Genomic DNA, 23,175 nt, shown 5'->3' on the forward strand with positions numbered 1-23,175 from the left:
AACCTACAATTTAAATGGCAGAACTTCATCCATAACACAGAAATATTCCAGATTTTTCTGGCACCTAGCTGCTTCAATTGAGGAACATGAAAATGACTTTGGATTTTTCACAGATTAAAGAAATAGGTCTGGTCTTCAGGATCTAGGTTACTGAGTGCTCAAGGGATTTCACCAAGTTTCTTTGATTTTTTATTGCCCAGTTTTTCTATTCATGTCTCTGATTTTTACAAACAGTATCCTATTTGTACTTATGAAAACAGTATCTTTCTGAGAATATCCATTTTAATAGTATTTGAAGGTTTTTTTTTTCCCTTCACCTTGTTTCATTTTGTTTGTTTGCTGTTTTTCCTCTCAGTTTGGGTTCCTTTCGTGGAGGCTGTCCTCATGGGGTGAATCTTGTTGTCCTTCTGTTGCTGTTTAAGGACAGGTACCAACAGGGTGGTCGAGGAGTCTGTACAGGTAGCCCTCCTGGGATCTTATAGATTGTGCTGCTTTATTGGGGCCTCGAGGTTTGGGTAAATCTGGAATTTTCCCTGGAGTCATTCAGTTTCTTCAGAAGAGTTCCTATTAGCTTCAGGTGTGGTCCTTCCCTCAGTCCCCTGCTCTCAATCTAGTCCTCTTTCCCTTCCCCACTCTCATCTCATCTCTCCAGCATGTCAGGTCATCTCTTTGCCTTCAGTGCCAACTGTGGCCCTTCCAGCTTTAGGGCCTTTCTGTGGCTGACTTGCAGGCTCTTGGGCTTTAGAGTCCTCACTCTCCTAAGTCAGTTCCATTTCTCCCTCTTTTTAAAAAAAAAAAATCTTTATTTTATTTATTTATTTTTATGTGGTGCTGAGGATCGAACCCAGGACCTTGCACATGCTAGGCAAGTGCTCTACCGCTGAGCCACAACCCCAGCCCTCCATTTCTCTCTCTTTTGCATCTTTCTTAAATTGGTTATTTCCCCTCTTCTATTTTCTTTGTTTTTGTGCTCTTTTATGACTTTGATGCAGCTTTAGTATGTTTCTTTTTGGAAAAGAACTTGGGAGAGTGGACTTCATCCTTGTTTAACCTGAAGGCCTGTCTCTTTCTCCCTCTCAGAGCTTTCCATCTCCATCCTCTGCTCGCTTCCTACTTTTCATCATCTTCCTCTGCTCAGCCCTTGCATGTTGATGCCATGGTTCTGTGGCCCTTTGTGAACCTACTCCTATGACTCAGTTGCCCTTTATGTTCTAATATCTTCTAAATCACCCGTCAGTGGAACTCTCTCCTGTTGTCAGTGCCCTGGTACCTGCTGATGCCTGGCATCACACCCAGAATGGAGGTGTGTGTTTTGTTTTTGTTTTTGTTTTCTGCCACGTTTTCCAGTGCATCACTGACTAGAGGGTTCTGCACCTCTGCATGTTCAGCTCTAAGCCCAGGGCTCCTGCAACCAGCAGGTGGTTAGAATAAATGAATTTACTTGACCTAAATTGTTAATCTAGGATGGTACTCCATGAAATAACATTGCTTAAAGCTAAATATTCTGTGAATGCTTTATTGAGTTTATTTCATTGTTGAGATGAACATTTGGTTATACAGCCTTTTAAAAGGTTTCAATCTACAATTTTTTTTTTTTTTTTTTTTTTTTTTGGTCTCTTCATGGAGCTAGGGATGGGACCCAGTGCCTCATGCACACTAGGCAAGTGTTCTACCAGTGAGCTCCACCCCAGCACTCTAGATCTACAATTTTTGTGGATTTTTCTGTATCTTCTTATAGGATGTAAAATTGTGGAGCCTCAATTAGTCTTATGTAAGTGAATACTCATTTCCTCAGCTCACTTTCAGATGAAGGGTAGAGGCTTTGTAACCAGGCATCTGTCCCTGGGTCATTATTATGAGGAAGGGTGGTGCATCTTGCCTGCCTGAGCCCAGTGACAGGTAAAGCCCCTGGCTCCTCAGATCACAGGCAACAGCTGCCCTGGGTTCAGCTGAGGAGTGCTGCCTGGAACTCTGTCATTTAGTTTCTCTCAAAAGCTGAGAGAAATGGTATATGAGGCTTTTCTAAAGCAGTGTGATCCATCCACTAAGCAGAAGTGTCATTCTGGCATAGGGCCTTCCAAGATTTGATGAAAGCTGATAGTCTGCATCTTGGCAGAGTGGTAATTTTATTATTACTTATTAATAGCAAAAAAAAAATGGCTAACTCCAATTCAGTTATCGTGTCCCAGGAATTGTTTGGATCCTGCCCTAAATATTAACCTTTATGTATATTAACCAATTGAATGCTTGTACAAGGAAGGTATTACTATTATTATTCCCTTTTATTTATTAATTAATTTATTTTTTGCATATATGGAAATGATTCTTGAGAGGTCAGCCCAGAGTCCGAGAGCTGGTAAGCAGAGGAGCTGGAATATGACCCAGGCAGCCTGGTGGTGGCATCCCTCTCTGCTGGCTGCTTCCCCCGCTGCACATGTGTTTTACTACAGTGCACTTAACTGGAGCAGGTCTAGAAATCCACCCTGGATGCTCAGATCCCTTTGGGTTAAGCAGGCTCTGAATGCTAACTGCCTAGACAGAAGATTCACCTGAAACCAAACCACCGTCTGGACCCTACAAGTAGCAGCCTTTGGGGCTCACTGCAGTCTCCTCTCTAAAAGAATTGGGTCATTTTCTTAGGGCTCCATAATGAGGTGCCACAGACTGGGGAACTTAAACAACAGAACTCCAAATTCTGACTTCAGGGTGTCAGCAGGTTGGTTCCTTCTGAGGTTTCCTGACAGAAGGATCCATCCAGGCTTCTTTCCTTGGTTTGTAGGAGGCCATCTTCTCCCTATGTCTGATTACATTGCTTCACCTCTGACCTTGTCTTCATCTAGGGTCCATGATCCCGTTTCCAAATAAGACCACATTCTGAGACACTGTGGTTAGGACTTCAGCATGGGAGTTTTGAGGAGATACATTCAACCCAGAACAAGGACTCTTGGAAAATTCTGATCTTTAAATCAAAACCAGAAATGTGGGCATGTAATCCCAGCAACTTGGGAGGCTGAAGCAGGATGATTGCAAATTTGAGGCCAGCCTCGGCTATTTAGCAAGACAGTCTCAAAATTTAAAAAGGGCTGGGGATGTATCTCAGTGGTTAAGCTTCTCTGTTACGTCCCTGGTACCAAAAATAAATAAATAACTTAAGAGTAGATTTTCTAGAGCAGTTGGCTTCCTTTCAAAACAAAACAAAACGCTGGTACTCATGTGACGGGTCATTTTATATTTGCACATCAGTTGCATTGAAGCTGAGAGTCAAGTGTGGCTCTCCTTAGCAAGTATATGAGACTTCATGCTATAAATTTTTTGGCTATAATTCTTTTGGGGGGGGGGCAGTTATTTATGTAATATCTCACCACTGTCTAATTAACAATCTGTATTTATATATATAACATGATAAACCACTTTAAATTCTCTTTTGGAACAGTGAACTGGTATACTTAAAAAGGCGTTCTCTCCTGCTTCTTGGGCCCAATTCTTACTTCTCCTGTCTTCCTGTTTTTATTGGCTATTCTGTGGCCTATCTTCCTTTCCTCTCCTAGGTGGTCTTAGAGTATCATCTTAATTTTTAAAGCCAGAGCTGCTTTGACACCATACTAAAATGGAGAAAGTCATTTGGGAAGCTTTACATTTTGCTCTGTTTCTAAAGGTCATTTTCTTCCTGTAGGGAAAGTCCTTAAGTCTCATTTGTGGGGCCCTCTCCTGGCTCCGTGATTTTGAGCAGAAGAAACAACAAGAAGAGGCACGTCTCCTGGAACCTGGAGCTGACCCCTTAGGTGGTGGGAGGGACCAGCCCCCATTTTCCTCATCTTCCTGCCAAGAGCCCCCTGACACCCTGAGGCCTGCCGGGGAACCAGACTGGGTTACCCAGTTTGTACAGAAGAAAGAAGAAAGGGATCTGGTGGAGAGACTAAAGGTGAGATCTTGTGTAGTAAGGAACAGTGGTAATCAAGTAAATGGGCTTCAGCCATTGTTTTGGGCCACGTTTGAGATTTAGGTATCCCTTGTCCTTCTCCTTTGCATTGCCTCTTAGCCCTCTGTCAGTTTTCTTGAATCATTGGTGCTGCCTCTTTCCTGTTTGTTTGAGCTGATGTCTAGCCCTTCTCCAGTCATTACTTCCCTGGGAAAGGATCCTAATTGTTGCTCTTGACAATGTGGTTTGGAGGGGTGAGGCTGCAAACTCAATTATGCAGTGAATTTGGTTACTAGTGTGGTTTCAAGAGGGAGGATAGATTCCCTGCACTGAGACCTGCAGAGGTTGAAGGTGTGGCGGGGGCTTCCTAGGAAAGGCATGGTTGGCCTCCTGCTGGCATATCCTTTATAACTGCTTCCCTCTGTAGGAGGAGCAGATCAGGAGGAGGAAGCGGGAAGAGCGCCTGCAGCAGACCCGCCACAATGCACAGCTCAAGTATGCAACCAAGCGCCTGGTGAGTGTTGTCCCACCATAGAGTCTAGGCAGGTCACACTGCCTGGAGACTCAAGTGAGTGACCAGGGCCTCAGACTCCTCCCTGTCCCCCACTGGCCACATTCTCCTCACCCAGTAGTTGGACAGCTTGAGTGGTGGAGGCATAGAGCCTGGGAATGGACTTCTCCAGTCAAACAGTGAGGTTTGTGTTAATAGGCCTCCCTGGGTGCTTTGTTCCTGGTGATGGCCACAAATGCAGGCTAACTCCTTCAGGAGGTGGGGGCCCCAGTGCTGAGTCTTCTTCCTCTTCCCACTGCCAATTCTACACAGAGACAAGAAGAAGAAGAGACTGAGAGTCTCCTCCGCCTCAGCAGGGAGATGCTGGCAACAGGGACAGAGGCAGAGCAACTAGAGCAGCTGGAATCTGGGGAGGAGGAGCTTGTCCTTGCGGAATATGAGAGTGATGAGGAGAAAAGAACAGCCTGCGGGTAAGACAGCTGCTGCCACCTCATGCCACCACCCACAGTCATTGGGGACTTCTGGGGAGGCAGCTCTTCCCCCATGCCAGAGACACTTGTGAAGAATCTGCTGAGAGGGAGTGGCAGCCACCTGCCCGTTTTGCTTAAACCAGGAGCCTTCTCAAGGTCTAGTGATAGCTGGCTCTTCTCCTGTGCCTGTCAGTGGCCTCTTATGTATTTACTCAGTTTACCTTACAGCAGCTCAGTGATGACAGTAATTGGAACTGCAGCCCAACTAGGTGCTGTGCCTTGACGGAGGCCACAGGCTAAATAGGTAGAAAGGCTGGGATGTGAACCCAGACAGCCAGGCTCTAGATCCCATGCTCTCAGCTTCCAAACTGCACTGTGTGAAGTTCATGACCAAACCAAGGAATCCCTAGTTTGAGCTTTTTTTCCTCCTTACGGTTTCTGTTGGTCCAGATGCTTAGGTTTCCACTTCATTAGTCACCTGCTGGGAGCACCAGAAAACCCTAAAGAGAACAAGTAGGCCATTTCCAGGCCACACAGCCCTTCCTGTGATCCTTTTTTCTTACCCCCAGCTTAATTCCACTGGTGCCCTATGAGTGTGTGCTCTAGGTATGGTCTTAGTCGGATGCTGCAGCTTGAAGTTACACTCCAAGTGTGCTGGGCATTTCTGTTCTGTCTGAGGATTTGCTCATGCTATTCCCTCTAAATCATCCTTCTCTCCTCCCTTGGCAAATGCCTTCACCTCCTTTCAGGCCCTGCTCAGTTGTCATCTAAGTGGTCCTGGTTATCAGCCCCATGCTGTGTTTTGCTCAGGAACTAGCTTTGATTGGGTCTGTCTTCCTCTCTCTGATTGGGCTGTGTGCTGTGGGGTAGGAGCCTGGACTTTTAAACTCTTCATGCCCAGGGCCCACAGTGTTTGGCTGCAGCTAGCTGTATTCTGTGCAGGTTAGTTGGACTGAATAATCAGACAGTGGTTAGTTTCAGTCCTTGTAGAAATTCAGAAATGCCAAAAATGTCAAAGTCTGTAGGTGGTCTAGAGAGGATTCATGGCCTTCATTTAATTATTTCCAAGTTTGTGTGGTGGTGCATTTTACTGGTAGGAGAGGGCCTATGAGTTTTCAGTCCAGAGGCAGAAGGCCTGCGACCTGCCCCGTCACCTCTACAAAAAAATGCCTAAGGGTCCTGACCTAAGCTCCAATATGTATTGGCCATTTCACCTGCAGTCCTCCTGGTGACAGCCAAGATCATGAATGTGGCCCTCTAGGGGGTTGCTGAGTAGGACTGGGAGAGCATACTTCCTGTTTCTGCTTGAAACTTTGTAGAAGAGAAGATTGGGCGCATTAGTTTAGATTTCTTCCTCATAAGTATGGTCATCCTCTGAAAAGTTTCCCCTGATTTTCCCTCCTGTGCTAAAACACTCCCCAAGACTCTGGAGGGAAGAAGGATGATGGCATCACTGGTGGTGGGGAGAAGATGCTGGGATCTGCACTCCAGCAGAGTTCAGGGCAAGGATGAGAAAATATACCTTTGACCCTTCCCTGAGGGTGATGGGGAAAATCATGAGTGTCCCATAAACCCTTCCCAAAGGTGGCTTTGTAGCTTCTACTTCTTCCCTAAAGTCCGTTGGAAACAAGGTAAAGAACTGAGAGGTGTTTGTGAATATTAGAGGAATAAAATGCTTCTTAGGGTCTGGGCAAGAGCTATAATCATGCAGCTTAGCTTCCCCAATTTCTGATACCCTGGTGTTTTCAGAGAGACGTGAGCCTCTCAGGACATTACAGATTCCTCATACAAAACTTCTGCTGTGCAGTTCTTTACATGTCCTTCCCCTCACCTAGATCCTGCTGACCTTGTCTGACTTGTGATGAGTAATTTAAATCCAAGCCTTTGAGACAAAACTGACAATAGTTGTTTATTGATCAAGAAGCCAACCTTGTAAATAACTTTTCTAATGGTACAAGGCAATTGCATTTCTGCTTAAAAAAGAAAAAAACTCATTCATGGTGAACAAAGCATTTCTATTCCATATGATGCTCCAGTAGATAGCATGAGTCTATAAGAGCATTTTCTGTTTTTAAGCAGCCTCAACTGATAATGTTGGCTAAATTTATCTCCTAATTTCAGTGCCAGTGGGCTTCTCATTCACTTTTGGGAAGGGAAGTCTGAAGCACTGAGAAGAGTAGAGGTTTGGTTACAAGTGACAGCATCTTTCACTTATTGAGTTGGTTGGTTGTGACTTCACCAGGAAATGTCTGTGAAGTTCTTACTGCTGCCAGGCTCTGAGTAGGGCCCGGAGACTCAGCAGACACAGACCTTCTTGCTGTCCTGTACACATGACAGGAGACAGACCAGGAATATGTGGCTTTGAATGAGATGTCACAGTGAACAGGTGCAGATTGCCATGGGGTATGTCAGGGCAGCAGACCTACTTCAGGTTGTCAAGGCAAGAAAGGCCATGTTGATGCTGAGATCTTAACATGGAGCAGGAGTTAGTACAGTCGGGGAGAGAGCCTTCTAGGCCAAGAGAACAATTTGTCCAAAGTCCCTGAAGAAATCAAAATTCTCTTGGAAAACTGAGGGGAGTGTAGTTTTCTACAGGGTGGACAGTGGGAGGAGAGGAGCCCACTATGACTCTGAGTCAAACACCCAGTCTCCAGCATTTCAGCTTGCAACATAGGTTTGGGAACGTGATGCCCTTCCCTTTTTCTCTCCACATTTCCCTGGGTTCCACAGTGGCAGTGGAAGCTGGGCCTGGAGCCTGCCCGAGTGTCCTGAGCCAAGGAGTACCTGCTGCTTTGGTAGAGGCTTGTTGCTGGGCTGTTGCTCTGTGTTGTCCTTCAGGCTCAGCGCTCACACTGAGGCTTTGTGGGCTTCTCAGGAAAAGGGCTCCACTCTACTTACCAGTGATGTTTTGTAGTTGACCTGAGTTTGCTGAGGGAAGCTATTCTGTGTTCTGTTGCTCTCACAGAGTAGATGAGGATGAGGATGACCTGGAGGAAGAGCATATAACTAAGGTAAGATGCTGAGTTCTTGTGTATTTCTGTGTGTGGGCCTGAGTCAAGGGCTCTCTGCCTCTGGCGAGAACACAAAAGTCACTACAGTTGCTTCTTAGCCTTCTTTCAGTGAAGAACTTAAACCCACAGGCTTCATGGTTTCCCAGGCCCAAAGATTAGCCTTTTGTTAACTTACCAGAAGGGCCTGCTCCCAGGGCCTGGGCATGTTGCCCCAGATCATTGAAGGCAGCTGTTCGGGGCCAAGGGCTTCAGTGATTTGTCTCCAGTGGGCAGTGGTACAAGGTGAGGGGTGGGACAGGGAAGAGCACATTGCCTTTGGACTCTCCTGTGTGTGTTTCTTCTCGATTGTATTCATGTTTGCATGGAGTGCAGTGAGATATGGCTATGATACCTCTCAAATTTTAAAAATATTTGATTTCGTTCAAGACTTCTGTGTTCTGTTCAAAGTAGATATCTCCTCTCCCGTGCCCCCCCCCCCATTTTTCTCTTTTCCTCTTCTCTCTCTGCTAAATCCCAGAGTAGAAAGAAGGTATTCAGCTCCACCTCTACCTCTTTCTTCAGGGGGACAATCTTCCCCTGACATGCTCTCCCCAGATGATTGAGGAATCTTTGCCATGTTAAAAATCAGCTCTGGGGAAATCATCTTTCCTACGATCACAAGCCCTTCAGAGTGGTTGGGTTAGAAGATGGGCATGACTTATGGGAGGAGTGGCCTCTGTGGGCATTCCCTTGAACTAGAACTTTAGGTGGCCTGTGCAGTTCCTAGTTCCCTCATCAGATGAGATCTGATGTGAGATGACATTATCTTGCCTCAGGTGTGTGCTTTACAGCCACTCTTCCTGTCTCCACAGGCTTTAAAGCCATGGCATCCCTCTGTGTGCAGAGAATATTTGGGGATGTTAGAGTCCCCTCTTTGAAGTCCCCTTTTTTTCCCTTGACCAGATTTATTACTGCAGTCGGACACATTCCCAGCTGGCCCAGTTTGTGCACGAAGTACAGAAGAGCCCCTTTGGCAAGGAAACCCGGCTCGTCTCCCTTGGCTCCCGGCAGGTTAGCAGAGGCAGATGTCCCAGCCCAGGTGCCATTCAGCTTCCTCTCTGTGCCTTTATCTTCCAGGCATAGAAAGTCGATGGGGCTGAGGCTGACTGAGCAGTAGAAGCACAGCCCTGTCCCTGGCCCTACCACCCCTTGTTGGGAGGAGGAGAGGCCAACAGGGCAGGTCTACTGGTTGCTTGCATGTCATTTAGCCAGCACCATTTCTTTGCCTCTTTTTTTGCTCCTGTCTTGTAGAACCTTTGTGTGAATGAAGATGTGAAAAACCTGGGTTCTGTGCAGCTTATCAATGACCGCTGCATGGAGATACAGAGAAGCAAACACGGTAGGCACTAGGACTGTATGTGGCCTGGGGCGGTGCTGAGGGCAGGAGCAGGGTGGAACTGACAGAAGGGCTGTGATAGGGCTTGACCAGGGACGTGGTAACAAGGCAGAGCAGGCCCTGGTTCCCTCCTGAGGGCCCCTTCTTGGGAAGGTGTACTTATTTCCTAGGTCAGTGTCAAGTTCTAGTCCTTGGAAATAATTTTACAGGCTCTTTACAGAGAACACAAAGTACAATTTCAGAGTGTTCTAATGAGACCATTTGGAAGGGTCGTATAGACCCCACCTGGTGGGAGTGGGTCTTAACATCTTGGCTCCAGAGAGAGTTGTTCTTCCTGTCATTGTTCCCCTGCACCTGTACCACCTGCAGAGAAGAAAAACAGAGCTGAGGAAGACAAGCCAAAGAGGAGGCAGCAGGAGACCAAGGCTGCCTGCCCCTTCTATAACCATGAGCAGATGCAGCTTCTCCGGGATGAGATCCTGGTGGAGGTGAAGGACATGGAGCAGCTGGTGACTCTTGGGAAGGAGGCTTGGGCCTGCCCTTATTATGGGAGCCGGTTTGCTATCCCTGCAGCCCAGGTGAGTACTCCGGAGGGGTAGGAGGTAGTTCTTGGCTCTAACTGGAGCTGCAGGCCATGAAGGAGTTCCTTGTTCCTCTTTAGTTTGAGATGCCGCCCCCACTATGGCGAGGCTCAGGTCATACAGCATACTGATGCCACATAACCATTTTTTTTCCAGAATGTAGGGTCAGGGAAGGCCCTTGGAGCCTTAGTGGCTTCGGGCTTCAGGGCCAAATTGGCATTTTTGGGGGATACCAGATAGAAGCCAGGAAAAGAGTACATTTCTGAGAAACTACAGTGAGAGGAGCCTTGGGGGCTAAGATGAAGCTCAGTAGCAGGAGTTCAGTCCCTTCCCTCTATTCTCTTCAGTCAGATCATCTCCAATTTTACTGTTTCATATACTTGACATCCTACATCAAGCTCCTGAGAAAAGGTCTATTGCTATAAATGCTACTCTGCTGTAACTTCCTCACTTGAATATCTCTACTCATGGTCCAGACTGGAAATAGGACAGGTCACGTCAGGACTTAGGTGGGCTGGGCAAGTTCATTGCAGGTTGAGCCCTGTCTCTCTCCCCCTCCAGCTGGTGGTGCTGCCCTATCCAATGCTGCTGCATGCTGCCACCCGGGAGGCTGCTGGCATCCGGCTGCAGGGCCAGGTGGTCATCATTGATGAGGCACACAACCTGATTGATACCATCACAGGCATCTACAGCACAGAGGTCACCGGTTCCCAGGTGGGTTGGCCTCTCTCTGTCTTGACATGCCAGAAGGCGGAGAGACTTTATAAGTACTTACCTCTATAGATACCTATACCTGGAATTCCTGGGAACATGGGGTTGGGCAGAGGCTGCAGTGAGCCAAGGTACTGGTCTTGGCTACCCATAAAACTGTGGGGACCCAGCTTATTTCATTGCTTTTCACCTGCCCATGTCATCCTGGGCCCCTCCAGTCCAGGATGCTGCTAATGTTCTGTCTTAGCTGGGATGGTGGCATGAGGGAAGCAGGACTCATTAGTTGTGATGGTGCTCTGAGGAAGGCACAAGATCTCTGTAATCTACTCTCTTATGTATTGTATACTATACCAGGTATCTCTGCTCTTTATGCTGCCCTTACAGTGGGATGGTAAGTTTACTTAGGAGTTTGCAGATTCAGAGAGGGTTAAGCAGTTGTGCCTAGAAGTGCACAGCTCAGATGGGAGCCAGGATTTGACCACTGGTTTTTGACCATGAAACTCACTGAGCATCTGCCATCTGTGCTGACCAAAGCTTGGGTTGACCTTAGGCCAGGATGCAGTGGTTACCTGGAACCTCACTCTTAGTAGACTACAAGTTTTTTTCCCAGCCCAGTAAAAACCATCAGGGAGATGGCTTGAGGGATTCTCCCTCATGTTTTGTCCAGGCCCATAGCAGACATGAAGCAGAACCTCCTTTTCCTCTCTTTCAACAACCTCAGCCCAGGGGCCTCAAACCATGCCTTTACATGAGCCCCACTTTTGCTCCCCATCACCTTGACCTTCCTGTGTGTGCTGGTGGGCATTTCCTATGCGTGGGCTAAGGTCTCACCTGGACAGCCCTCTCTGTTCTTGGCCAGAGCCTGGTCTGCCTTCACACCGTTGTCTGTGTTCTCTCCCCAGCTCTGCCAGGCCCATTCCCAGTTGCTCCAGTATATGGAAAGATATGGGTGAGACACTTACCCTCTGAGGTAGACGGGAGAATTCTGCTCGGTCTCAGTGGCCTCACAAGTCAGCCTCCAAGACTCTGGCTTGGGCTCAGACCAGGCATCGGCTTTCTGCTCAGGTCCTAAGTCCATTGTGGTATGTCCTTCATGAGACCTAGGCTGCTTGGAACAGAACAGCTGGCTCTGAGGGCCCTGGGCCTTGGCCAGCCTTTTTTTCCAGGGAGAATCTGTAGTTTGTGGCCCAGCTTAAGAGGTAGCAGAAAGACAGGCTGTGGCTGGGGGCAGATGGGGGAAGCTGCTGTCTGAGCAAGCCATGTGATGTCTGTTGGTTTCTCCTCAGGAAGCGTTTGAAGGCCAAGAACCTGATGTACATTAAGCAGATTCTGTATTTGCTGGAGAAGTTTGTGGCTATGCTGGGAGGTAGGAGAGCACCTTCCCCAGGCTCACCTCTGGCCTGCAAAACTTGTTGGTCTTTGTCCTTGGATGCCGGTTAGGGCTCCTAGATCTTCTGTGCCCTTTAGGATTGTCTGGGTTGTTAATTTGGGAAATTCTCATTCCTTTTTATTCTAGTTGTCTGATTTTCTGTTTTTTAGAATCCTCGTTCATTTGCCCAGGTTCTGAATCCTTTTATTTTGCCAGACAGTACTCTATGGGTGCAATAATAATACATTACACTATTAAATTAATGACACCTTGTGACATAGTTACTGTCCTGGGGTGTTTTCAGAGCATTTTTATATGTATGCTCTCATTTGCCCCTGTGAGGAGAGCAGGCCAGGTGTTTTAGCCCTCATTTATAGATGAGTAACTAAATCTCAAATCAGGACCTGCCTGTGGTTGATGAGCCCAGTGAGTGAGCCTTCTGGTTCCAGGCCCAGGCTTCTCATGCTAGTCTGTGCTGGGATCCTTTCCTTTGTCAGATGGTAGTGCCTTTGAAGGTTTTTGTAGAAAGTAAAGTTCCTGAAACCAAGTGGGGTTTTCTGGAAGGATCTTATCCTGTATTGCTCTTAGATTCCATCTCTGCCTTGGCCACAGCACCATATGGCCGAGGGCAGCTTGTACTTGTTCCTGTGCCCCTGTATACCTGGGGCTGAATGAAATCGCAAGGCTTTGTGTTCCTTTTGCAGATATGTGAGCTTCATGGAACCCCCTGCCCTCTCTGGCTTTTTTTGCATGCTATAAATAACCAAAAACAAATAAAAATATGTTTGAATATGGATGTTCTTCTTAGTAGGTACAGGGTAGAGCGAGAAGACGGGGAAATGGGGGTCAGAGGACCACTATCCTGACCTATTTGCATTTTCTTTTTTTTAGGGGACATTAAGCAAAATCCTAATACACAGAACCTCTCAAAGACAGGTGAGGGAGTTGCTCTCCTAGGGCCCAGAGGGATCTGAGCCACTTCTAAGCTTTAATCTGGGACCAAAGCTAGGGGCTTCAGGGCAGATTCCCAACGCCCTTCATTTGTCTGCTCTTAGGAACAGAGCTGAAGACCATCAATGACTTCCTCTTTCAGAGCCAGGTGGACAACATTAACCTGTTCAAGGTAAAGGCCCCCACCACTTTTTTTTTTTTAATATCTTTGTTTTATTTATTTATTTTTATGTGGTGCTGAGGGTTAACCCAGTGCCTCACACATATGAGGCAAATGCTCAATCACTAAGCTACAACCCCAGCCCCCGCCACCACTTATTAGCACATCAGGTTTCTTTCTTATTACTGCCTGTAGGCAGACACTGCATGAAGACTATGGGAGAAATAAAAAGCAAATTCCTTCTGTAGTCGAGTAGTTTAAGGTCTGAGAAACCAAAACATACATACAATAATTACTTAACCCTTCAAGCAACATATCGGCAGGAACCAAACAGTCTAGGGTCATGGGGTTTCCAGCTTGGTGAAAAGAGAGGCTCTTCTTTGTACCTTACAGGTCCTCCCCACCCCTCTCCCACGTCCTCCCACCCCCCCCTTTCCATCTGTCTTCAGACACAGTCTTTCCCCTGGACTTTAGGACAGAAGCAGGGAGCTCATTAAAGGAGCATGATCCTGGTTCCATCTGGGAGGGCTGAGCTGAGTGAGAATGGTGCTGGTGCTGCTTGACCCATTGACTCCCAGTGGCAGCCTTGGGTTCAGTCACAGCCACAGATGTTTCTTACTCTAGTCCTGAATGTCCAGGATTCTCCTAATGGGGTACAGCACTGTCACTGGGATGACAGCCTATGGATTACAAATTGATAACCATAATCACCTTCATGGACAGAGTACTTAGTACATACTGGGGCTGTGTGCTGGCTCTGTGATTCCCAGGTGGATGTGCTGTTGCCATTTGAAAACAAAGGAAGCCGAGGCTCAGGGAGGTTGCTCGGGAGGATAAGGAGCACAGGACTCGCCCCAGTGCATCATTGCTGAGTGGACGAGTGCACATTTGAGCCCAGCTGTACTATCTTAGACTGTCCCTTTCTGCCCACCTTTCTTCAAACCAGCTTTCCCCAGTTAATCCCTTTTGGTCACTGTCAATGCCATTATCCCATCAAACACCCTGGAAATCTGAGTCATCCTTGGTACTTTTCTTCCCTTTGTGTCCTATAGCTAAATAGTTGCCAAGCTCCGAGGCCTAAAATAACTCTGGAATTATCCCAGCTTTTCCCTCCCACCGCTGTGACTTCCGTGCAGGCTCTATTTGCTCCTGCTTTCTTCCTGGCCCCTGCTTGCTTCTGTTCTCGCCTCCTTCCTTTCATTTACTTTACAAGGTACAATTGAGTGGATCTTAACTAAAGATGTCACTCTATTTATTTATTTATTTATTTATTTATTTAATCAAGCCCATGGCCTCGTATACACCATGCCAGTGTTCTACCACTGAGCCTTCTTTAAAAATTAAATTTTGAGACAGGATCTTCCTAAGTTGCCAGGCTGTTCTGGAGCTCATGATCCTCCTGCCTCAGCCTCCTCTGGGGTTACAGATGTGAACCACCACACCTGGCTAGGATGTCACTGTTTTGTAGAAATCTTTTATTTATTTATTTTTGGTGCCAGGGCTTGAACCCAGGAATGTTTAGCACTGAGCTACATCCCCAGCCCTTATTTTGAGACAGGGTCTCACTTAAGTTACTTAGTGAGCCAGGCCTTGCTAAGTTGCTGAGGTTAGCTTTGAACTTGGGATCCTCCTGCCTCAGCCTCCCAAGTTGCTAGGATTATAGGTGTGCCCAGCTTCTTTGTACAAATCTTCCCAGACTTTAGTCTTATCAATGTAGCATTCCTCGTCAAGACCAATCTACACGTGTTCAACCGCCAACTAAGTTGTACTCCAGCCTTGCTTGAAATGAGCCCCAAGTTTCAGTTCTTTGTGCCTTTGCTCATAGATTTTTTTATTATTATTATTATTATTTATATTTTGGTACTGGGAATTGAACCCAGGGGCACTTAAGCACCGAACCATGACCCCATTTTTGAGATGGGGTCTCAGTAAGTTGATTAGGGCCTCACTGAATTGCTGAGGCTGGCTTTGAACTTGAAACCTGCTACCTCAGCCACCCAACTCATTGGAGTCACAGGTGTGCATCACCATGCCCAGCTGAGTCTAAATTCTTTGAGGCCCAACTTACATGGTATCACTTGGAAGGAAAATCGAGGACATATAACTTCCATCGATCACCCTTAGATCAGAGCTATTGAGATGTTGGTGAGAAGGTTGTATCTGCGATTTGGCAGAGCCCCCACCTTGTGAGCCGCTTTGTTTGGTGGTTGGGATGACTGGTTTCTCATGTAGATTATAACTCGCTTCTTTGTGACACATGCGTGCCATCGATGTTGGTTTTGCAGGTTCAGCGGTATTTCGAGAAGAGCATGGTCAGCAGGAAGGTAACCCCCTTTACTGTGGGTCCAGAGGGAGCCAGTGGCGCCCTGCCTGCTGCCTCACTGCTTCCCTCTCTGGCCCATGGACTCATCTCTGTTTTCCCTCTCCATGGTGGGAACTGTTTGTGAGCTGGGCGGGCTGTAGGCTGTGGGGTCTCCACTCATACTGCTTCTCATTCTTCCACCACCCTTTTTCCTCCCTACCCAGCTCTTTGGCTTCACAGAACGCTATGGAGCAGTCCTCCCATCTTCCCGGTTGCAGCCCAAACTGACTGGGTTTCAGCATTTCCTAAAGAGCCTGCAGCCTGCTGTCACCAAGGGTGAGTTGGGAGGGTGGAAAAGCAGAGCCAGCTGCAGGCTTAGGGTAAGGATGTGGACCTAACTTCAGGGCACCTTCTCCCTGTCCTGCTTTGTACAGCTCCTGCAACCCCTGTGGAGGAGGATGAGGCCAGGGCCCCGCGGCCCACTTCCCCGTTGATGCACATCGAAGGCTTCCTTGCAGCTCTCACCACTGCCAACCAAGATGGCAGGGTCATCCTGAGCCACCAAGGTAATTAGCTGTTTACTTGAAAGAACTGGGGTCATGGTTAGGTCAGGCTCATTTCCCAAGAAAGAGAAAACCTGATGGGGCCAGGGAATCAAGCCAGAGACTGGACACATCCTGTACCTGCCTAGCATAGAATAAGGAGGCATAGTGTTGGCTGGCCTCCCATGGCCTGGGGCAAGCAGGGTTCCTGGGGAGCCAGGATGCAGAGATGCTGGGTCCTCGCAGACAGCATTGCTGGAGAACCCTATAGTCCGGTGTTAAGATTAGGTGGGCTTGGATTCGAGTCTTGGTTCCATCACCTGCATGCTATGTGACTGACCAGTTTCTCTCTGCACTTAGTTTCCTCTTAGAAATTGGAAACGTAGGAAGGAAGACAATAGTACTATCTACTTCGGTGGGTTGTGCTGGAGATGAAATGAGGTTGTTTTTATTAAAGAGAAAGAGATAGCTCATGGACTCAACTCGAGCCTGTGCTCAGGCTGTTCCCAACCTTCTCCCCATGTGTGTGTATCTCTTTTCAGGCAGCCTCAGTCAGAGCAGCCTCAAATTCTTGCTCCTGAATCCAGCTGTGCACTTTGCCCAGGTGGTGAAAGAATGCCGGGCAGTAGTCATTGCAGGTGGCACCATGCAGCCGGTAAGGACACCAATCCCAGCCTCTGGTGTCCCAGGTATCGGGATGGGGCAGGGGCAACCTGGCACACCAAGCCTCTTCCCTGTCAGTCCCCTGGACCTCCACACCAGGAAGGGGTCAACTCATACAGGCCCAGCAGTGTCCGCTAGGTGGCACTGCTGTACTTTTCCTGTCTGGGCTCTGGGTGTAGGTGGGGGCACCACTGCTTCCTCTGGTTTCTGAAGCCTTCTGCAGTAATCGGAACTCTGCGGTGCCTCCTTGCCATTCCCTTTCTGCACCCACCACCAGAGGTATCAACCTGCTCTTGTAAATTTTCATTTTAGAAAGCAGAGAGAAGTAAAAATGGGAGAAAATAGAACATAATTTCACCAACGGAAGATTTATGTTGGCATATATCTTTGTAATAGTCTTTTTTGCATATGATTTTTATATGTGTGCATACATATTTTAAAAACAAAAAATGGCATTCTAGATGCTGCTAGTAATTGCTTTTTCACTCAGCAACAAAATTTCATAAACATTTTTCCCTGACAGCAAGTATAGATTTATTTCATCATACTCTAGCTGCACTGGATTCCAGTTATATGAATGTGTTCTGTTTCATATAACCACTCGTTTTGTTAGACATTTGGGCTCTTCCCAGTTTTTTCTCTGTTTTAAACAGTACTGTGGTAAATATAACTGGATCTCTGCACAGGGATTATTTCCTTAGCCTCACACTCTGAAGAGAACTCACTGGCTGGCTGACTGCTCAGAGCCTCAGGCAGTGGTTCCCCGCCTCAGATCCCTGCGGGAATCCCCCCTGTGGCTTTCTTTTCATTCTGTTTGACTAGATTCATAGATTTTTATTCATCCCATATATTAAAGTTTGTAGTCATTATTGTGTTTGACTCAGATCATCTCAAATTTGGCTGATGGGAGGAGCCCCTCCTGCCACCCCATAGTCTTGGAATGCCTTCTTTACTTCTGGACAACCAAATGTCCCAGGCTGAACTCTTGTCTGCCTGGCTCCACAGTGGGGTCATTCCATTTCTCCAGGGTTTCTGGTTTCTTTCAGTGGGGGGCAGTATGTAAAAATCTGGATACTAGGGTGACCCTGATGCTTCTGAGTTACCATTGCTCCTGGGTACTTTAGCAGACAGACCTAGGAGATGTGCTCTCAGAAGCACGAGTCTGTATTGATGTTTCTAATCAAAATCAAAGAATCAATTTATATGACCCCTAGCACATGGTAGAGTAAATATATAACTACAAGGAAAAAATGTTTATGACATTTGTTGCTGAATGAACATTTGGTTTCTTATTAATATAACTACTTATTTGTTCAATCCCACAATATACTTAAAAGTTTCAAAATTATAAGACAACACTATTTCTAACTGATCCGAGTTTCATTTTTTAAGATTTCTTTGCTCTGTAAGAATATAAAGTCATTTGAAATCAGGCTTTTCTTTTTTTTTTTTTTTTTTTTTTAAAGAGAGAGTGAGAAAGGAGAGAGAGAGAGAGAGAGAGAATTTTTAATATTTATTTTTTAGTTCTCGGCGGACACAACATCTTTGTTGGTATGTGGTGCTGAGGATCGAACCCGGGTCGCAAGCACACCAGGCGAGCGCGCTACCGCTTGAGCCACATCCCCAGCCCCTGAAATCAGGCTTTTCTTTGTGTGCTTGCTCACAGTCTGACAGGTCACTAGGCTTTTGTTGTTTTTGTTTCCAACTTCAGAGTTTGCTTTTTCATTTTTGACTTAATTCTGTTTTTAAAGTATATAACGTCCATATCTCACTCCCATCCCTTTAAAAAATATTTTTTAGTTGTCAACGGACCTTTATTTTATTTATTTATATTATTTATTTATATGCAGTGCCGAGAAACAAACCCCATGCCTCACACATGCTAGGCATCCACTCTACCCTGAGCTACAACCCCATCCCCCACTCCCATCCCTTACCAGCTGGTTCTTCACCCCCATAAGGTAATCATTTTCAGTAGCTAATGCTTTATCTCTTCATTGTCGTAATTTGGAGTGTTTTTGCTTTGTTTGCAAAAATAAGCATATATATATATATATATATATATATACACACACACACACACACACACACACACACACACACACACACATATTGCTTTTTAAATAACATCAAAGGTATGATGATAGTTGTTTCTTATCTGTGTGTTGTCCTGGCAATTCCATCTATTAGCACTAAAGATGGTCATTCTTCAGTGGATGTAGCAGGGGTAGTTCAACCAGTCTCTTATGGGCAAATAACTTCCAAAGAAAGATCCTTATGTGCACGTTAATTGGTATTTATAGGCTGTATCATCAGAGTAGATCTTAGATATAGGATGCCGATTAAAAACTACATCTAACTTGCTAAATACTGTCAGATTCCTCTGCCCAAGGATGGCAACTATTCTGTATCCAACAATATCTAAGAATGCCTATTTCTCCACAGAGTGATTAAACTCTTGGATTCTTGCCAGTTTGATAGGTGAAAACCCTGGAGGTTCTTATTCAGTGGTTTGAGCTAGGACCTGGCACTTGGATTTTTTTTGAAATCCCCTCTGGTGTTTTTTTGTTTTGTTTTGTTTTGTTTTAGTGCACAGCTAGGTTGAGAATCTCTGTGCCAAATTGGCCAAATTTCCTTTGCTATTCCCACAGGTTGTCTAATGAGGCTGCCAACACTGGATGTCATTAACGGTTGTTTTGTTTTTTTTTGCTAATGTATCACCCACCTTTTCTTTCAGGTCCTATTTCTACCATACTGGCCTCCTGGCCCAGACTTCTCTGCTCTCTGTGCCAGGGCTCTACCCTCACCCATGGACCCCCAAGTCACGGCCTGAGGTTCCTTTTCCTCAGACTCTTGGAGGTCACAAAGTCTTGACCTTGTGACCTGCAGGTGTCTGACTTTCGAGAACAGCTGCTGGCATGTGCTGGGGTGGAAGCTGAGCGAGTGGTGGAGTTTTCCTGTGGTGAGGATCCATGTCCAGGGTGGGACAAACCAGGCACACTCTGGCCCCAGTAGTCTTGGTTTTGCTGCATGTGAGACTCAGGGCTGAGGAGACCACAGGATAGGGGCCTTGCCTTCTCCAGCACACTTCCCCTTGCCCTTACACTCTGCCCCACCATCAGCATTGCCCACTGTTACTGTGGCAGTGGGGTGGGTGGGTAGGTATGTTATAAATCTTCCTCATCTGGGAGACAGGTTAGGAAAACACCCTCCCTGGACTTTGCCTGGCAGAATAGTCTGCCAGGTTCTCATCCCCTTCCTGGGTCTCACCAGGCCACGTGATCCCTCCAGACAACATCCTGCCCCTCGTCATCTGCAGCGGGCCCTCCAACCAGCAGCTGGAATTCACATACCAGAAGAGAGAGCTGCCTCAGATGGTGAGTGCCAGCAGCAGCCTTCCTACAGCCCTCCTAGGGCAGGGGAGAGAGCTCTTGGGTGGGTGGTCCTGGCTAGTCCTGGCACAGGATGAGTAGGATCTATAGATGTTTATCAAGGAAGGTCTGAGCCATTCCCCTACCCCTTAGGCTGGTAAGTAAACTTTCTTATAACCTTCATGTATCCCTTTAGTGTGGAATGAGAACACTGCTCATTTCCTTTGGTTCTATGGTCCCTTGGTTCTATGGGCCCCTGCCCGGACCAGGGTTGCAGGTTTTAGGCACATCTCCAGTGGCATGCCTGGGGTGTTCAGTGCCTGGCTTATCATGGATGGTATCCTTTGAGACATTGGGAGTTGGTGAACCAACATTATATTTTATCACTGGGATGCTGACATTGGGACATGTGCCATAAAGGTGGGCAATCACCAGAAGGAGTTGGGCATGTTTGGTAGGAAGGTGGCTGGCACATTCCACTCAGGAAGCCAGTTGGCCATCATCCTCTGTGGCCTAGTCACACAATGGTTCTCTGTCCTTGGTTTTTAGGGTAATGCAAGCAACTCTTATGTGGGTATTACTGCCATGAGGCTCCTTATCTGTCTTCCATAGATGGACGAGACAGGCCGCATTCTCTGTAACCTGTGCAATGTGGTCCCTGGAGGGGTAGTCTGTTTTTTCCCCTCCTATGAGTACCAGCGCCAGGTCCATGCTCACTGGGACAAGAGTGGTCTGCTGGCCCGCCTGGCTGTCAGGAAAAAGGTGAGTGGCCCTTCAGCTGGACCCCTCCCCCTTTTGAGGACAGTGCTGCCCAGAGCTCCTCCTGGAATTCTCTTGCTGTCAAATTGGGATGGTTCAGCTTCTCCTAGTTCTCAACCCCACCTCTTCTGGCCCCTGACTACAGGCCCAGAGGGTTCCCCAAAGCTTGACTCAGTGAGGTCCTCCTGTTTCTAGGTCACAAAACCCAGGGTCTCAAGCAGACCTGAGACCCAGCATTCCAAAGCCTTTTTCTGGGAGACATTCTTTCCCTTCTTCAGATATTCCAGGAACCCAAGAGAGCAAGCCAAGTGGAGCAGGTGCTGATGGCATATTCTAAGTGCATCACGGTGAGAAGTGGGTCCAGAGACCAAGTAGGCCTGGCAGCTGGGTGTAGTTGGGAGGCATCCAGCTTTGGCTCAGCAGCTCTGGGCTGGGTTTCTCCTGTAGAGCTGTGGCCAGGTGGGAGGCACAGTGACGGGTGCCCTGCTTCTCTCTGTGGTCGGAGGAAAGATGAGTGAAGGGATCAACTTCTCTGATGACCTGGGCCGGTAAGTAGTGATCCTCTTCTCTGCTGGAATTGATAATGGCCCCTGCCTGTGGTCTGATGCCATCTGGGTCTGCACCCAGGCTGACTATTCAGTGTCCACTGTGGGGCAGGGCATGTTAGAATTATAGTATCCCTGATTTGGCCCCCTTGGAGCAAGGGGAATATGAGGCAGACCATAACTTTATTAGGATCCATTCATTGGCCTGGGCTAGAGCTTTCCAGATAGTAGGTGTTGGGTGGGGTAATGCAAGCTACGAAAGATGTGAGGGAGGTGTGAGGGAGGCCTTGACTCGTGTCTCCACCAGGTGTGTGGTGATGGTCGGCATGCCCTACCCCAACATCAGGTCTCCAGAGCTACAAGAGAAGATGGCCTACTTGGATCAGACCCTTGTGAGTACTTCCAATGTTCCAGAGGATGAGAGGGTTGGAGAAGAGCTGTGTCACCCCTAGGGCTATGGTAGCAAGGCCCTAGGGTGCAACTTTCCACTATGCTGATGTTTCCTCCAAAGGTTTGGGATGATTCTGCCCACCCTCTTGATTTTCTCCATGACATCACCTGTTAGGCCAGCTGCTGGTTTAGGCTCATAGAGCCTCTTGGCCTTGCTCCAAGAAGAGGTGAGAAGTGACCCAGATTGTCTCTATCCTTTCTAGCCTAGGGCCCCAGGTCAGGCCCTCCCAGGGAAGGCTTTGGTGGAGAATCTGTGTATGAAGGCTGTCAACCAATCCATAGGTAAGCCTGGGACTACTCCTGGCCATCGAGGCAGTTAGGAAAGATGGATGGATATGACAGGAACGAGGGATTTTACCTGCCCTTTCTTGCTTGAGGGCTGTGGAAGGGAGGACAACACATGGCTGTCCAGGAGGTTGTTTTACTCAATGCCATAATCTTTGTGCCTACCCAGGTAGAGCCATCAGGCATCAGAGGGACTTCGCCAGCATAGTGCTTCTGGACCAGCGGTATGCTCGCCCCTCTACCCTGGCAAAGCTGCCAGCCTGGATTCGAGACCGGGTAGAGGTCAAAGCCACTTTTGGCCCTGCATTTGCTGCTATGCGGAAGGTCAGGCCTGCCTTTTCCTTCCCCTGGGAGCCTCTCCTCCCTGAGATATAGTTTCTTACTGCTTTTTCTTGTCTCCACAGTTTCATCGGGAGAAGTCAGGCCCCTCCTGACTGCACCACTGCCCGTCACCGCCCGTCACCCCTCCCCCCACCCCTCCCCCCATTTGGCCTTAGTCTTAGGCCTAAGGTGGAACCCATGTGTAGAATTGTGTTCAAACCAGCCCACTAGGGCTGTCAGGATCCAAGCTTACGTAGAAAAGCCAGAAGCAGGTTCGTTCATCAAGAAATAGTAGGTCCATCCCAGCCATGCTTAGGCACAGCCCAGGGTCAGCTTCCTGCCCAGCCTTTGTAGGAGGCTATGTGGGCAGCCACCACCTTCTCAGAGGTGAGGCCCATCTTGCCTCTGTGCTTTCACCCTCTCAGCTAACGATGTTCATTTCCAGCCCCTTTCCCTACAGCCTCACTTCCCAGCTGCAGCCCTGTTCCCTCCCCTGTCCCTCAGTCTCTGCAAGGGTTTTATCTCCCTGGCTTGGCTCCAGTTCCTCCTTTAAGTCAGCGGCACCTCCCTCCCTCTCAGCCACTCAAGCAAACTCCAAGACACCTACTCTGACATCAGTGATCATGCCAAGGGCCATTAGGCTCTCAGCATGACTATTTTTAGAGACACTGTCACTTTTTTTTTCCCCTGTGGAAAATCTCCCTCCCTCTACAATAGCTGCCCCTGCTCCCACACCCCCTACCTGGAGAAAGGGGCTTCAGTATCGTTAAAGTCCTGCCCCATCACCTGGAGACCACCAGGGTAGGGGACAGGCTCCAAGGACAGAGCTATGCCCTGCACAACTATGATTCCTTAATTAAAATTGCACTGCTGGCTTGA

The 23,175-nt window shown here is 47.6% G+C and overlaps 1 protein-coding gene and 1 pseudogene across 2 annotated transcripts in view; both read left to right on the top strand.

Moving 5' to 3' along the window:
• The window catches only part of LOC308658139 (bcl-2-like protein 13), a 35,701-nt pseudogene extending 31,247 nt beyond the window's left edge, over nt 1–4,454 (top strand). The window contains exon 3 of the transcript in view: nt 4,347–4,454. The product of the transcript in view is annotated as a bcl-2-like protein 13 (transcript). The remainder of the gene's footprint in view (nt 1–4,346) is intronic.
• On the top strand, nt 3,680–23,126 carry DDX11 (DEAD/H-box helicase 11). Its single transcript, XM_081311566.1, has 25 exons — nt 3,680–3,922; nt 4,347–4,433; nt 4,743–4,900; nt 7,866–7,911; nt 8,854–8,961; nt 9,202–9,289; nt 9,656–9,864; nt 10,429–10,581; nt 11,481–11,527; nt 11,865–11,944; nt 12,839–12,883; nt 13,003–13,070; nt 15,344–15,382; nt 15,585–15,696; nt 15,795–15,926; nt 16,445–16,557; nt 19,455–19,527; nt 19,839–19,942; nt 20,549–20,698; nt 20,974–21,042; nt 21,143–21,243; nt 21,548–21,632; nt 21,894–21,972; nt 22,145–22,299; nt 22,380–23,126. The coding sequence occupies exons 3-25, from the start codon at nt 4,791–4,793 to the stop codon at nt 22,407–22,409; spliced, it is 2,196 nt and encodes a 731-aa protein (XP_081167692.1). The 5' UTR covers nt 3,680–3,922; nt 4,347–4,433; nt 4,743–4,790; the 3' UTR covers nt 22,410–23,126.
• Nucleotides 23,127–23,175: the final 49 nt, after the last annotated feature.

This window comes from Spermophilus citellus (assembly GCF_964194105.1).
Source record: "Spermophilus citellus genome assembly, chromosome: 10".
NCBI classification, from domain to species: domain Eukaryota; kingdom Metazoa; phylum Chordata; class Mammalia; order Rodentia; family Sciuridae; genus Spermophilus; species Spermophilus citellus.